We start from the raw sequence: 15105 nt of genomic DNA on the forward strand, positions 1-15105 counted from the left end.
CCCTATTCTCATTCTAATATTTCAGATCGCTAGGGTCACCGGTTCCTTTCCTTTCCATTACCGGGGTTCCATCACTGGAGCTTTGTGATCCATGACTGGAGATAAAAAACAAAGTTTTAATTTGTTGATTATGTGGAAACGAATTGCAGTAAGTATCTTTTGTATAATATGTCTGAAACATAAAAGACGGATAGAGGACATTCAACTTTTAACACGCTAAGGAGTAGAAGTTTTACCTGTATCGGGGAAATGTCACAAATGCTACAAATTTGCTCTTAAATGTCCCATGACTGGTGCCGTTACCCTAGGTACCATCGCTTGATAGCAGCAATATAGACCATCAACTTATGTGCCTAAGATAAAATTTAATAAAGTTCACCTATTAACTTATTAACAAAATCGTGTGTACAAATACTTCATTACCTCCCTCGTCATCCTTTTACCTACGGTTTTATCGTGTTCAAAATCCATACCATATACTTGGCGTCGTCAGTGTACACTTCAGGAAAAAGGGTGCCGCACCGATTGAATCCATACGACACGATACCATACTGGATAAACTCGGTTACGGCCTCCAAACCGATCCCACTATTCTCCGGTGAAGCCAATATCCGATCCTCCGTGGATCATAGATTAGATTTATACTTTTACTCAATTTCAGAATACTACAAAAACTGGACAGTAAAATACATCATCAATTTATGCTTAATTTAATAAAATTCACCATTTCTGTTTTTAACAATACTTATTTTGCCATTAACAATAGTGTCTATAAAAAAAATATTGCCTTCCTCACCTTCCCTCCAAAATTTGTGCTGATTTACGGTTTTATCATATTCAAAACCAAGCCATCTACTTAGTGACGTCAGTGTACACTTCGTTCGGTCCATACGACAAAATTCCATACTGGATAAATCCGTTAGAATGTCCAAATCTATGCCACACCATTAAAGAGGCTCCGTAGAACCCAATCCGATCCATCCATTGATCGTGGATTGGATCTATATTTTTTCTCATTTTCAATATATATAATATAAAATACACCATCAACTTGTGTATAATTTAATTAAACTATTAACAAAATCGTGTTTATAAATAATTCATTTCCTTCCTGGCCATCCTTTTATCTATGGTTTTATCGTGTTCAAAACCCATGCCATGTACTTGGTGACGTCAGTGTACACCTCAGGAAAAGGAGTGCCGCAACGGTTTGGTCCGTACGACACGATGCCATATTGGATAAATCGGTTGCGATCCCCAAATCGATCCCACACCATTAAAGGGGCTCCGGAGAACCCTCGACAGGAACCCTTACTGTTGGAGTCAGAGCAGATCTTGTTGATCATGTCGTCTTCTTCGCCATGTTTTCTGTTACTGAAATAAAGGACATCATGAAAACATTGCACGGCAAACGACTTTATCATATTTATATTTTTACTACATAATGGATCCACATGGGGACGTTAATGTACATGGTAGAAATATGTTTCTGGTACCTAGGTACAATGTACGATACAATATACACTCCATTTTAATGAAATGAAAGCTTTCTCATATGAATAAATAACCAAACCCTCTAAGTAATACGTGAGACTGGATTTGGATCAGCGCCTACGTTTCAATTTCGGCGCATCCGTTTCAATTTCTCGAATATATGCAATCTTTGGTAAAATCACATATCACCTAACATACATGTAAGGTTCTATAATTCTTGAAAATTTTGCCAGTAACATCTTACTTCGAGAGGAAAAATCGACTTCACGAGTTAGTTGCTCAATATTACCTGTTGTACTGCTCCTGGCAGTACTGGGCAGTGTAAATGGACACGTTGACATAGAGCAGTGTTGCTGACTCGTAGCTTTTCTCCGAGCGCTCCCTGTGGGTGACGGTAGCTGGCAATCCGACAATATTCCGGCGTCGCATGGACCGGGTCACTGGCAGGCAGACTGTGCCAGCGTTGTCTATAAAAATAGAAAAGAAAAACGTTTATTTAACCGTTCGTCACCGGCCAGTGCGCGCGGTGACTGCACCATGCAGGTTTGTCATGTTACAGAATAAGCAGTACAAATGTAGTACAGTGTACAGTACATTGGAGAAGGGTTCTTATTGATGATCAAACGAACTTCTTGAAGTGAAGTTCGATCGATATTATATGAGTCACTTCATTTGAAGATATAATTTTATATTAACCATGTATTTTCCCTATTGTACAGATAGCATCGCACACATTTAAGAGTAACTATTTTGATTAAAACTGTGAAAACCAATTTCCGCCCACTTCCGCTTACTGGTTACCTGCGTGCGGCGACCGCTGCGCTCTTCATTATTTTTAGAGAAGGCAGGAACCAAAACTTATATCAGGGCTCTAGGGTGGGTGGGACCTTATATTATATCTTCAAATGAAGTGACTCATATAATATCGATCGAACTTCACTTCAAGAAGTTCGTTTGATCATCAATTATATTTCGTCACTTCATTTTTCAGATATAATTTTATATTAACCATGTAGATGTTTAGAGATATAAGTTTTGGTTGAAATAAGCCGAAAGCTTTGGCTGTCTGAGTATCTGGTTTAAGTTAAGACGTTCCTCCTAACTAGCACATGGACGCCGGGACGTCCCAAAGAGAGAGAAAAAACTTCCCAATTTATATGCCATGCCAATGACCGCAGGATTTTATTTTATTTACTGTACGTTACGTATACACCGTACTAACATTAGAAATATATTATTAAAAAACATCATAGTGAGACACTAAAAACATATATCTATCTTAGTCCGAAGTAAAATAAGTCATTCGGGTGAAAATTATTTGTTAATGTTAACCATGGTGATAAAACGAAATATTTAGTATTTTTATTTATTTTTTATTTATCTGAACTACTGTATTTGCAGTTAGGCCGTTACTCATATAAAGTATCCTTGGTATGAGATATTCATATTATAGTTTAATGTTTCAAATTATTAGATTATAAGTTAATCGCCATCTATATATGGCTAGAATTTATTTATTTTCAGGTGCTAAAGATTTATTTTGATCAGAATTTATTTATTTTCAATTTCTAGAGATTTATTTTCATCAGTTGTATTAAGTTAGTGTCCCAAATATACCATATTTTGATGTTTTGAGTTATATTATTTAAAATCGTATTTCAGTCGTTTAACTTTAACCAATTCTATAATAAAAGAAAACGATCTGATGATCCTTTTTTATGAAAACACATGATACTATTTTAATTGACTGCTAAAGAAATCCAGAAGTATGGTAAATGAAACTGAACCAAAATTAAATCAATGTTTAGCGAACAACTGTGTAATGGGTTGTGTTTTAAGCCATCAAGTAATTGAAGTTATTATCACTGTATCGAACGCAGAGTAGCCCACCTGCGTAGACTGCAGACCAAGTTCAGGACATAATATGTGTACACAAGTATACTGTGGCAATTGAGTTATGAAGCCTTGTTTAAAAGCATAAAGAAAGTTTAGGTATGTAGGTTCAAAATAAAAAGTACATATTAGGTATGTACACATGATACATATATATATGTATATATATATATATATATATATATATATATTTTTTTTAATACACCTTTTAGGATATCAAAACAAAGCCTAATAATCCCGTTTCAATTTGTTGTTCACAATGAAACATAATTCACTAAGATTCTATACACTTTGTGGTCTCCTTTACATTCAGTTTAATTCGATTTCAAAAAGTAGAATTGATTCATAAAACGTCCATTTATGAATGTATGAAAGTTCACTAGCGGTCCTTGTCCGCGATACGGAATTAAAGAAGACAGGCGGTACTACTATTGATATCAACTTCAGACTCGTCTAAGAGTAATAATAACTAAAATAAGACGTAATTTATGTCAACGATACAACCCAGCGTTACCTCCAGACAGGGTAGGATACGTTGTATTCATTGAGCAGATGGCGACAATGAGAAAATTCAGTTATTAGGCTCATGCACACGCATGTCGGCTTACAGCAGCTCCTGCTGAACGAATAGTGACACAACGAGTCTTTGTAGATACAAAGACTCACGCGGCCTAGCGCGTTTTAAGATTTTTAATTTAAAAATAATAGTTTTTTATTTTATTTTCTCCAAAACGTGTCTAACGTCATTAAAATGCATTAAAATCTCTGATCTATTCAAGAAGAAATATATTTTGGATTTTATCAAATGCAAAAATCCATCATGTTCTTGAAATATAAGAAATATATGAACGTGCATAAATCCATATGCTTTCGGTTAAGATATGAAAAAATAAATTTATAAGGCTACTATAACTACTACTCAACTTTCGAAGTTATTTCTTATATAACATTATAATTTACCCAAATTGAAATGTTTATTATTGCGCTCATATTGCATATAATAAATAGGGCAAGGGCCAAGGCCCATTAATGACATCGGAATATATTTATAAATTAATTTTATATACCTAATGTATATTCGAGCTACTCGTATTACGGTGCTAAGTTAATAATAACCAGTTAAACCTGAGTAGGTAAAGTCAGCGTACAACATACATGATCAGTAATTAGCTTAATAAACATATGTACATGACTCCATGTGACAAGTCTTTTCATTCGAATAAAGATAAATAAGATGACCTTTTTTCTTTTATTAAATATTAATGACAGCATGACACGATTGACCATATTTGCACAAATATCGGTGCTGTAGCTTCTATTCTCTCAGCGCAAACTAAACTAGCACAGCAATCAACCACGATAACAATCCATAGTTTTTCACGTATTAAGCATCAAATCTCAAATGCCCTCTATTTTTATTTTATCCAAATATTCGCTCTGTCGGTAACGAAAGACATAGACGTAATGTTGTATATTTTTATAATGTATAAAAAATACACTTATAGAATAACTGGCATAATAAAATAAAAAAATGTATTGCTACTGTGGTTGTATTGCGAGTTTAGAAAACAAATATTATATTTAGTGATTCGGTCTTAATTTTATGAATGACTATATTAATTATACAGTAGTATAATTAGATTACAGATACTAAATGTATATGTACATATATTTCAAACTTAGCAAAAACATATTGCATAACCGTTTTGCGTGTTTTAAGTCTAGTGAACGTATTGCATAGTACCATCGCAATGGCTGAAAGAGTACCGCGACAGACACATGAGAGTTGAACCATACATTTATTTATTTATTTTAGGTATACGATTTCTATTACCTAATTAATTATTTAGTTATTTAAGTAGTAATCTGAGGGGTAATCCTTTAAAGGATAATCAGAGGGTAATCGTCTTGTTGTTTTAATACAATTAAATAAATATATGAATAGGTATTTACCTAGTTACCGATTATTTACAACCATAAAAATAAACACTCAATGTCTGTGAGAGATGCGAACAAAATATCTTAATATGTGCAACTCGCCAAAATGAAGAGAAAACCATATTCTGATTAACTCGGATGGATGGTACTCTAGTGGTGCTTGACACTGAGCTCTTGCAAATTGTTCTACTAAATTGTCCTCTAATTCAATTGAAGTAAGTGTACTTATTAACAGATAATAAGTACTTACTGGCATCGCCAATAAGCGACCATGACAATTACTCATTTATATCAAGTTTTGTTATATCTTATTTTGAGAAATAAAGATTCTTAAAACTGATATTATAAATAGGTATATTTTGATATAAGTATTCATTTGGTTGACTCTTTTTTATGCGATTTAATATAGGAGTAAACCAAAGTTGCCCATAACATTATTGACGTACGTAGCCATATTTTTATAGTTCGATTTATGAATGTTTCTGCATATCATAATGATTTAAAAATCGACACCAAAAAGTATGCACTGTCAGGGCACCACTATACATATTAACAAGATATTTTATCAAGATTAAGTTTAGAAATTGCTTTCAAATCCATTACAGGTCTTTTATGACATATAAGAGTTTAAATATTGTACGTCAGAAAGAATATACTTTAAATAATACTGTGACGTGATGTAGGTACACGTAGCAATTCCCACTTTTAGAGACAAGTTATACCTACCCAATGTATTAATATTATATTTATGTGGGTAGTGTAGTATAAAAACAATGTACTATTGTGTTAAATACAACATTTGTGAGTCGCTTGTTGATTTACATTCAACCTATGGGCGGGGCTTCTTTTTTCATTTAATACCGTACTATGGGTTAGGTGTGAGTAAAATTTGGATATATTCTAAGTGTTGGGCCGTCTAAAACCAAATAAAAAGAAAGCCTCCCTCGGCTTTATAACACAACATTATTCCCATTTTTAAGGCAATAAATTTCCCACAAAATATATGGGTATTATGAAAAATGCACCAATATGAATGTCTAGGCCCTTTGTTTCGTTGTGCGTTGTGCATTATCCGATCTTTTGGTTCACGACCAATCGCCGCGCCGGGCGAAATCGGTGTTCGAAATACGAACAGACTTTCCTTCGTGTTGGTTCACGACCAACCCCCAGGATGATTTTTTTTATGCCTTTGTTTCGTTGTGCGTTATCCGATCTTATACCTCCGTGTTGGTTCACGACCAACCCCCAGGCGAAATCGGTGTTCGAAATACGAACAGACTTTCCTTCGTGTTGGTTCACGACCAACCTCCAGGATGATTTTTTCCATCGTGTTAGTTCTCGACTAACCTCCAGGATGTATGTATGTCCTTCAAGTTGAAGGATTGCACAACGATTTTAAAAACAAATATATGTATATTGCACAACGAATTCAATGAAATCTCACAGCTAACACCATAGTAGGCAACGAAGATCGTTATAAAAAATGTGGTCTTGTGCCGAAGTGTTCGGCAACTAGACCGAGGTGTGGACGCTACCACGCACAAATAAAGAATGAAGAGCGCAGCGGTCGCCGCACGCAGGTAACCAGTAAGCGGAAGTGGGCGGAAATTGGTTTTCACAGTTTTAATCAAAATAGTTACTCTTAAATGTGTGCGATGCTATCTGTACAATAGGGAAACTACATGGTTAATATAAAATTATATCTGAAAAATGAAGTGACGAAATATAATCCACATGGAGCATAAGGACTCTTTACAGAGATAGAACGCTACTAAATAATCTTCCTGTAAATACAAAATTAAATATGATCCTCGAAACTGAAAAAGGTAAACGCTTTTCTCTAGGTTTTTCGAAATGACACACATAATTTTAGAGAGCATGATACATACTGAATAATATATTTACAGGATTTGTCAGCCTCAGGAGTCCGATGTCATTTCGTATGACTGGTTTGTAATCGTAACCTGGATGAAGAATAGCTTCTTCTATGAGTATATCCTGAAATAAGATAAAAATTGAGAAGTTAATTTACTGACAAAATTAAAAGTATAATCATATCGTGATAATCGTGTAAAATGTAAATAGATCTCGTATAGGTACTTCACCATAGAGATAAGCTTCACACGCGACAACAGTCATAAGCGATCATGACTATCAGCGCCTTTTTGAATTATGACAAATTCGTCCCCTAATTAACGTAAACACAGCTATTAACGACCCATCGAAAATCTGCAGGTACTACCGATCTATTATAGTATTTTATGCAACAGTTGTATAAGAAGGGTCAAAAAAGGCGAGTGGCGTGAGTTACAATGTGAGCCGGAGCCGAAGGCGTAGGCGAACATTGTAAAGGAATACGCCACGAGCATTTTTTGACCTACTTATACAACGTTGCATACAATATTTTTCCTACGAGTCAACAAAAATAAATCTTAATTTAGGTAAACAAATTACAGCAAAAGTATATAGCCAAGACGCGCGAGCATACCTTGTTACGCGCCCGGCCTGCCCCGGGCCGCGGCCGGCCGGTCAGCGACTCCTCGTAACTCATGAGGCCCTGGTACTTGCTACTTGTAAATTAAATTTTTTGACAGTTTTTTCTCAATTTTGGCCACCGTAGCCTACGGAGACTAACAAGCAACGCTAAGCGGTCTTCGTAGTCTATGGGTGTTGCTATATTACGGGTGTCACATGCGTGATTCTGACTTATGAAGTAATTATTTTTACTATGCAACCAAATGAATATTTTGTAAGTTGGCAGCAATGCACTTAGTTTAAAACTGTATTAGTTTTGGTTTTGTTAGGTTGGTAGCCATTAATCGCAGTAACGTTATAGCGATTAAAAGCACTAGAGCTTTTATGAGGAATAGACAATATAGAGTTTTCTTGAAACCTTTTATGTATGTTCTTATATTCGTGTTAATGAATGCATAAATGCCAGATAACAGTAGAGGAGTAGGAAAAAGTAATTTGATATGTTTTGGTGACCAGAACCACTTAAGAGGTAGGTTGATAATGTTCCACAAGCGTTTGTTCCTTGAGTACCGGGTACTTTTACGTTAGTTTGAGTGGTATTTCGAAAAAAGATAAAAATCACCAAACAAGGCGCGGATGGCGTGGACGCAGTTCATTCTCAGTTCAGTACATGACTTAGCTGTTTAGAGCATTTACTTTAATAATTGATTACAGACTTTACCTTTCATTACTAAAAGTATTCATTAAATTGTAAAATTCTGATTTTGTATCACAATTTATTAAAAAATTGTAATTTTAACCATTAAACATTAAATTAAAATAGGACGGCGATAGCTTCATTTCGTTTAGTTGTAGTACCTATCAACGACCCGTAAGTCGCTAATGACCACAACGTAATGTTTAGTTTTTCTTTACTTTATATTATCATATACTAGTTAGTATGACTAGTTAGTATTTACTCGTAGTTTTAGCCTAGATTAAGTTACCTATAGATTAAGTAAAATACGCTCCTATCACTTTTTATATCAATTCGCGCCAAATTGTGAAACTCGGATGTAAGCTGGTTTCCTACGGGACAGGCCTCGCCTAGTGTATAGGAAGCAGGCCAACTGGAAGGCACACACCCTGTTCTTTCAAATTATGTACTGTAGGATAGTTCTTTATTGTTATGTGTAAGCGTCAACTTGAATAAAAAAAAATATCATGGCACCATAAGCATTTTTATGGACCCATTTAAACTCAAATAATAAATCTTTTTAAAAAACTATTACCGACCTATTATGTATGTCGTCGTCTAGTTTTCTTCTTTTAACGTTGTAAAAGTACCCACAGTTATGATATTTCTGGAGGACCGATGTTGTGTAGTAACAACATTTATGAATATTTTTTTATTACTTAAAACTGTGTGAATTGCTGTGTAGTCACAAGGTCAATTAAATAAAAATAATGTTTTTTTTTATAAGTCGGTAATACATTTTATGTTCATACTTACATATTGTATCACCGACTCATAGGAATCGGTAATACAAACCATAAGAAGGTATAACCGATCGTAGGTATATGATTTCAATGCATACTTACTTTTGTAATATGTATACGTTTCACTGCTGGGCACAGACCTTCTCTTACATACGATCGGAAATAGCTGCTTAAAAATCGTTAATAGCTTCACAGCCATTATTATCGGTCGGTAATAGTAACAATAGACTCAGTAACTTTATTAATTATTTTTTACATCAAAATCCTTTATTTTTAGTACAGGTACCTTTTATAAGTAAATTTGAGGGCAACCTGTATGCTTAAAAACTATATTTACCTTATATTGTTCAGTTCAGAACTATGAATGAAGCTGGTATTCAACAGAAAGTCCTTTTGGGCATGATGTCACGATCACGTCACACCAGCAGCTAGCATTGAGTTTACGAATCAAGAGGAACTCTTCATATTTATCCGTGTGTCCCATTCATTCATCTATCATTCTATTTGCCTCTTTAAATTTCAAGACCTATCCTGCGTTCTATTCGAGCGTGTCCAGAGGTACTAACAGAGATTACAATTGTTGATAGATAAAACCAATCAAGAGTTAAATGATGTATGGACATATTCACGTCACTTTTCTCTCATCCCGATACATTTTTCTTTTCGTTTAGCGTTTGTTGATATAAGATTGTCATCTAGACCTCCAGAATACAAAAATATTCGCCAAGCAATACCAAAACTAATTAGGAATTCGACATTCATGCTACTACCGCACTTTGTCGCTTGTCAAGACTGCCTGGACTAACTCATTCAATTTGGAATCGTATAAAGTTATCTTCTTCCTCAACCTAGCGTTTTCCCGGCCTGGTGGTCGAGTCCGCTTTCCTACTAAGTTTTCTCCACTTTGCCCGGTCTTCGGCATCCTCAGGTGTGAGATTGTTTCCTTCCATGACCGCTTTCAAGACATCCAGCTAGCGCTTCTTAGGCCTACCGCTTGAGCTTTATAAAGTTATACATATTAATAATCAAGTTATACATATAAAGTACACTATATAAAGTCAGGCTCACTCATATATATACCGGTATATTTAGTAGCTTCATATCCGAACGAAGCTCCCTAGCAATCCATGTCCTCATAAACTTGTATCCTTAGCCCGACCACCTCCAGGCCTGAGAGACAGTGGGCCGCGGTCAACACGTAACGATCATTGATAAGACTACCAGCGTACACAATCACAGTCAAGCATACATTCAGTACCTTGGTTTTCAATGAATACTATATAAATAAATAAATAAGTAGCTGTGAGTGTCAGTAATTCTTTACCTGTATAGTAGCTTCACATCCGAATGAAGCTCCCTGGCAGTCCGTGTCTTCGTAAATTCGTATTCTCACGCCGACCACCTCCAGACCAGAGAGACAATGGGCCGCAGTCAACACGTAACGATCATTGATAAGACTACCAGCACACTGAAACTGGATACCCTCCGCTGGAATGAAGGGTTGGAGATCGGTTAGTGGTCAAACTCCCAGTAAGCAGTATTGTCAACAAAGTGGAGTGTCATTACAAATGTCATATTTCAGATATATTCATAGACATTTGATATTAATGATGACATAATTCTCACACTGTTTACATTTTACACACTTTTCTTTAGTAGCACACTTTTGTATATTATAGATGTATGAAAACATATGTTCAAAAAATACCAACTTTAGCTGATGATTAAGTATGGTTGACGAATAAAGACGTCACTCCTAATTCATTTCTAGTGCAAAGGCACTTCGTGGCCGCGCTGAAACTCAATGGCCAGCCTCTGCACTAAGAATGAATAGGTGAGAGGATCAACCTCTCTGCTGAAAACGACAGTCCACTTCCCCAGGGAAGGTACTTCCCCCTAACCTGAAGTTATAATATAACTCATATAATCTGAAGTTAAAAGTTGGTATTCATTGGATGTGTTTATTATTACAATGTATTCATTATGCCTAATGTTTGTGTGAAGTTTTGTGTACCTATGCATTCATGTCTTCAAAATGAAGTTTAAGACCTACTACTACCTACAGCTTATCTTCGTATATTTAGTACATAACTCACTTGTCTTATAAGATATGAAGACCATCCATGGATATTCGTAAAGCGCCAGGACGGGAACTCCTGCAAATAAATAGAGTAACAATGATGGATAGATGGATGGATGTGTGGATGGTTTTCAGACTATATTGCGGAAAAATAATATAGTCTTATTACTAAGTCGTATGAGATGTAGTCCCAACAGCATTTTAAAGGAAATTGCTAATATATTCGATTGTCCGATCATAAGGCACTTGACCGAGCAAATTAAAAGTGTATCGCAATTTATAATATGGATACTATGCTGTAGTAGCTTGAGAATGTGTATATAAATTAGCACGACAAATCTAATTTCTATTTATAAATACTAACACTAGTTTAAGAAATTTTCCTGCTGTACTAACACTCTATGGATACATTGTTTGTCGGAAATAAAGAAAATTTATTTATTTATTTAATATAAAATGGAAAATATTATGTGCCAAAAAAAATGAAAATAGTCAATTGTCCGATCAGTCGCAAAACTCCTCTGGTAATGAAAATGAACAATGTCTGTCAAAGAAGGTACTTGCGGATAGATTAAGCTACCCGATAAAATGGTAGCTTTTAAGTTAATGTAACTAACAAATTATGGTTCAAATCAAATTTGCGGCCTGCGATTTTGCCTGCATAACCGTCTTCCTTCTCGATGCCACAGTTGTCCAGTAACAGTAGAATGTTTTGGATGGTAATGATGGGTGTTGGCTAATGCGGTTACCGGTTATCCGGTAACAGTAGAACGTTCGGATAGTAATGAAGGGTGTTGTCTGATGTGGTTTCCACGCCAGCTGTCATCTCAGAACTACAAATATGTTCATATTAACTTTACCGCCTGCGATTCTGTTCGCATAACCGTCCTCCTCCCCGATGCCACAGTTATCCGGTAACAAGAGAACGTTTGGATGGTAATGAAGGCTGTTAGCCATTATGGTTTCCACTCCAGCTGTCAGCTTAGCGCAGCATACCTGGAAATTATAGGCAACATGGGAAAATAATACTATTAACCGTAATTGCCTTTGAGGGTAATTCATCAATTGAAACAAATATGTATAAGTACATCTCACTCTGACTCGTGTAGTAGGTGATATGCACAAATCTCATTTTGCTCTTGACAGTAGTTTAATGCGTGGCGACACTTAGAGATGACTCGCGCTGGATCGGCCCGGGTCCGGGCCGAAACAACTGACACTTCATTTTCTATGACGACCGGTGATCACGTGATGCTTTCTATTGAAAACGAAGTGTCGGATGCCCCGGCCCGGGCCCGAGCTGTTCTAACGTGAGTCATCCTTATACTTGACAAAGTTGACGGTTTTACTGTAAGAGTATAGATGAAAATGAAAAATGATTTATTTGGGTATCTAAATTACAGTTTGTTAATGTAAATAATATATGTGTAATCTTTAGGTAGAGTCGATTGTCATATTCTGCGCTCCTTCGTTGGTTACCTGCCGAGGTTTTCCCCAAAACTATTTTTCAAGGCTTTGTATCGATATATGACACCCCGGTTATTGCACAGCTCGTCATCCACAGGCTTACAGCTTTTTTTATATTAGGAAAAGGTAAGCATTTGACCACAATCGCACCTAATGGTAAGTGCCGATGCAGTCTAGGATGGAACATGCTTACCAAAAAGATGTATATTCACTCTTGATTTAAAAAGATTCAAATTATAGAAGACTGGGAATAGATTTTCAGGAAGTCAATTCCACACTCCTTAGCCTTTGGCATGATACAGCTGGATGCATAACGTTTAGTGTGAATCAGCGTCAGAGTAATGACGTAAGGGTGAAACGCAACTCCACGTCCACTCCCATGGTAGCAGAACGGAGATGGGGGATTAGGTTATGTAATCCCATCGCACACTCCCCGAAATGTATCCTGTACAATACCGATAAACAGGCTACCTTTTTACGGTGTTCTAGGCTCTGTAGTCTAGCCTCTACCAATCTCGCATCTCCATAAGGTTCCTAGTGCGTTTGTCTATTGAAGCTTTACATCAGGTGGGCCGTGTGTTCGTTCCACTGTCTGTACTATATAAAATACCTACTTAAACTAACCTTCCGTAGCCTGACGTCGTCTAACCCGCAGTCGGCGCTCCGGAGCTGGGTGTACAGAGACATGTCTGTGGCTACCACAGCAGCGGTACATGATTTGTAGCCAATGCAATCGCTACAATTATCTGAAACGATAAGTATTCAATAATACAATTAGATGACCGATCTGGCCTAGTGGGTAGTGACCCTGCCTATGAAGCCGATGGTTCCGGGTTCAAATCCTGGTACGGGCATTTATTCGTGTGATGAGCATGGATATTTGTTCCTGAGTCATGGGTGTTTTCTATGTATTTAAGTATTTATAAATATTTATATATTATATATATCGTTGTCTAAGTACAGTCAGCATCAATAGTAGCGTATGAAACAACGCGCCAAAAGTATCTGATATTGCGAATAACTTTTCCAAATATAGATAAATCTCTCAAATTTACGTTCAAAAGTATATCATTTATAGTCTTAATTGTTCTACACATAGAACTATCACTTTTTATTAAGCTTATACAGAATGGTAGATACTTTTGAAACCTTGTTTGATCCGCTTCTTTTGATACTGACTGTACCCTCAACACAAGCCTTATTGAGCTTACTGTGGGACTTAGTCAAAGTGTGTAATAATGTCCTATAATATTTATTTATTTAATACAAATAAGTGTGTAGGTATCCGTATTGCACATTTCGCGCCTCGTTCTCGAATTCTTGTCGTTTTTATATCCTGTGATAAAAATAGTGAAAACTCTACTATCATGTAATTGTTATCGCCCCTTCATTAGTTCGTTCGTGTCTGTTGCCGCATGATTCACGGTGCTTTTGAGATATCAAGATATAATAAACATTTCTGTAGGGCTAAGATGGTCGGCTCTTTATCATTTGTCACCATGCCTGTCACGTTCTAACAAGTATGTAAGCGCGAAAGTGACGGGCATAGTGACAAGTGATAAAAATGGAACCATGCTGCCACCTCTGTTCATCAGTATTTATTTCAAAAGTGATAACAACCTCAATCATAATTAGCATTTTAAATTAGAATCATATACAAATAAAATATACATTTACAGAAAAAAAAAACTTATTACACTTTAGAAACTATTAGGTGACGTGTACCTACATTAAGAGAAACATTTACACAACAGGGAAAATAACTCAATATTCATCGCAAACAAAACAGTATCAGTAAATATTATAACATTGTGATGCAATCGTATACTCGTAATCCAATGACAATTAAATGATTAACATTAAGCCATAAATGTTAAAACTTACTTCTTATAACTACTGTGTACACTAGATCACAAATAAAACAAATAAACACATATAAAAAAGCAACTTTGGCGCACATTTTCTTAACAAGTAGCGCCAGTAGCAGTGTATCGAGTCGATCGTCTTTTTCGAACTGGTTAGTATCTGATCCGGTTTTCAATCTATAAATATAGTCATACATGTAATACGAGTATGATATTGGCAAGGCCGATATTGATGTTCAAATTGCATGATAATCTGCAAATAGGTAAAAACTGATTTCACGAGAGTTTAAAATGCCATAAAAATAAAATAACTGCTTTTCTCATGCTTTTCTTGACGACTTAACGATTAGCCCAAATATGCGTAGGATATACCTATACTTCATTATTGTTTTTATGATATCATTTTCCTCCTAG

At 35.8% G+C, this 15105-nt stretch overlaps 2 protein-coding genes across 2 annotated transcripts in view; one reads left to right on the forward strand and one right to left on the reverse strand.

Moving 5' to 3' along the window:
- LOC133528077 (melanization protease 1-like) overlaps positions 1-15105 on the forward strand; it is a 154791-nt gene that overhangs the window by 131424 nt on the left and 8262 nt on the right. The gene's annotated exons all lie outside the window — the stretch shown is intronic.
- On the reverse strand, positions 695-15039 carry LOC133528072 (CLIP domain-containing serine protease B4-like). Its single transcript, XM_061865282.1, has 8 exons — positions 14711-15039; positions 13451-13572; positions 12220-12355; positions 11376-11435; positions 10604-10767; positions 7215-7323; positions 1784-1961; positions 695-1374 (listed from the first exon to the last, which is right to left on the reverse strand). Exons 1-8 carry the CDS (start codon positions 14886-14888, stop codon positions 1128-1130), a joined length of 1194 nt encoding a protein of 397 aa, XP_061721266.1. The 5' UTR covers positions 14889-15039; the 3' UTR covers positions 695-1127.

The sequence above is a fragment of the Cydia pomonella genome, chromosome 19 (assembly GCF_033807575.1).
Source record: "Cydia pomonella isolate Wapato2018A chromosome 19, ilCydPomo1, whole genome shotgun sequence".
NCBI classification, from domain to species: Eukaryota; Metazoa; Arthropoda; class Insecta; order Lepidoptera; family Tortricidae; genus Cydia; species Cydia pomonella.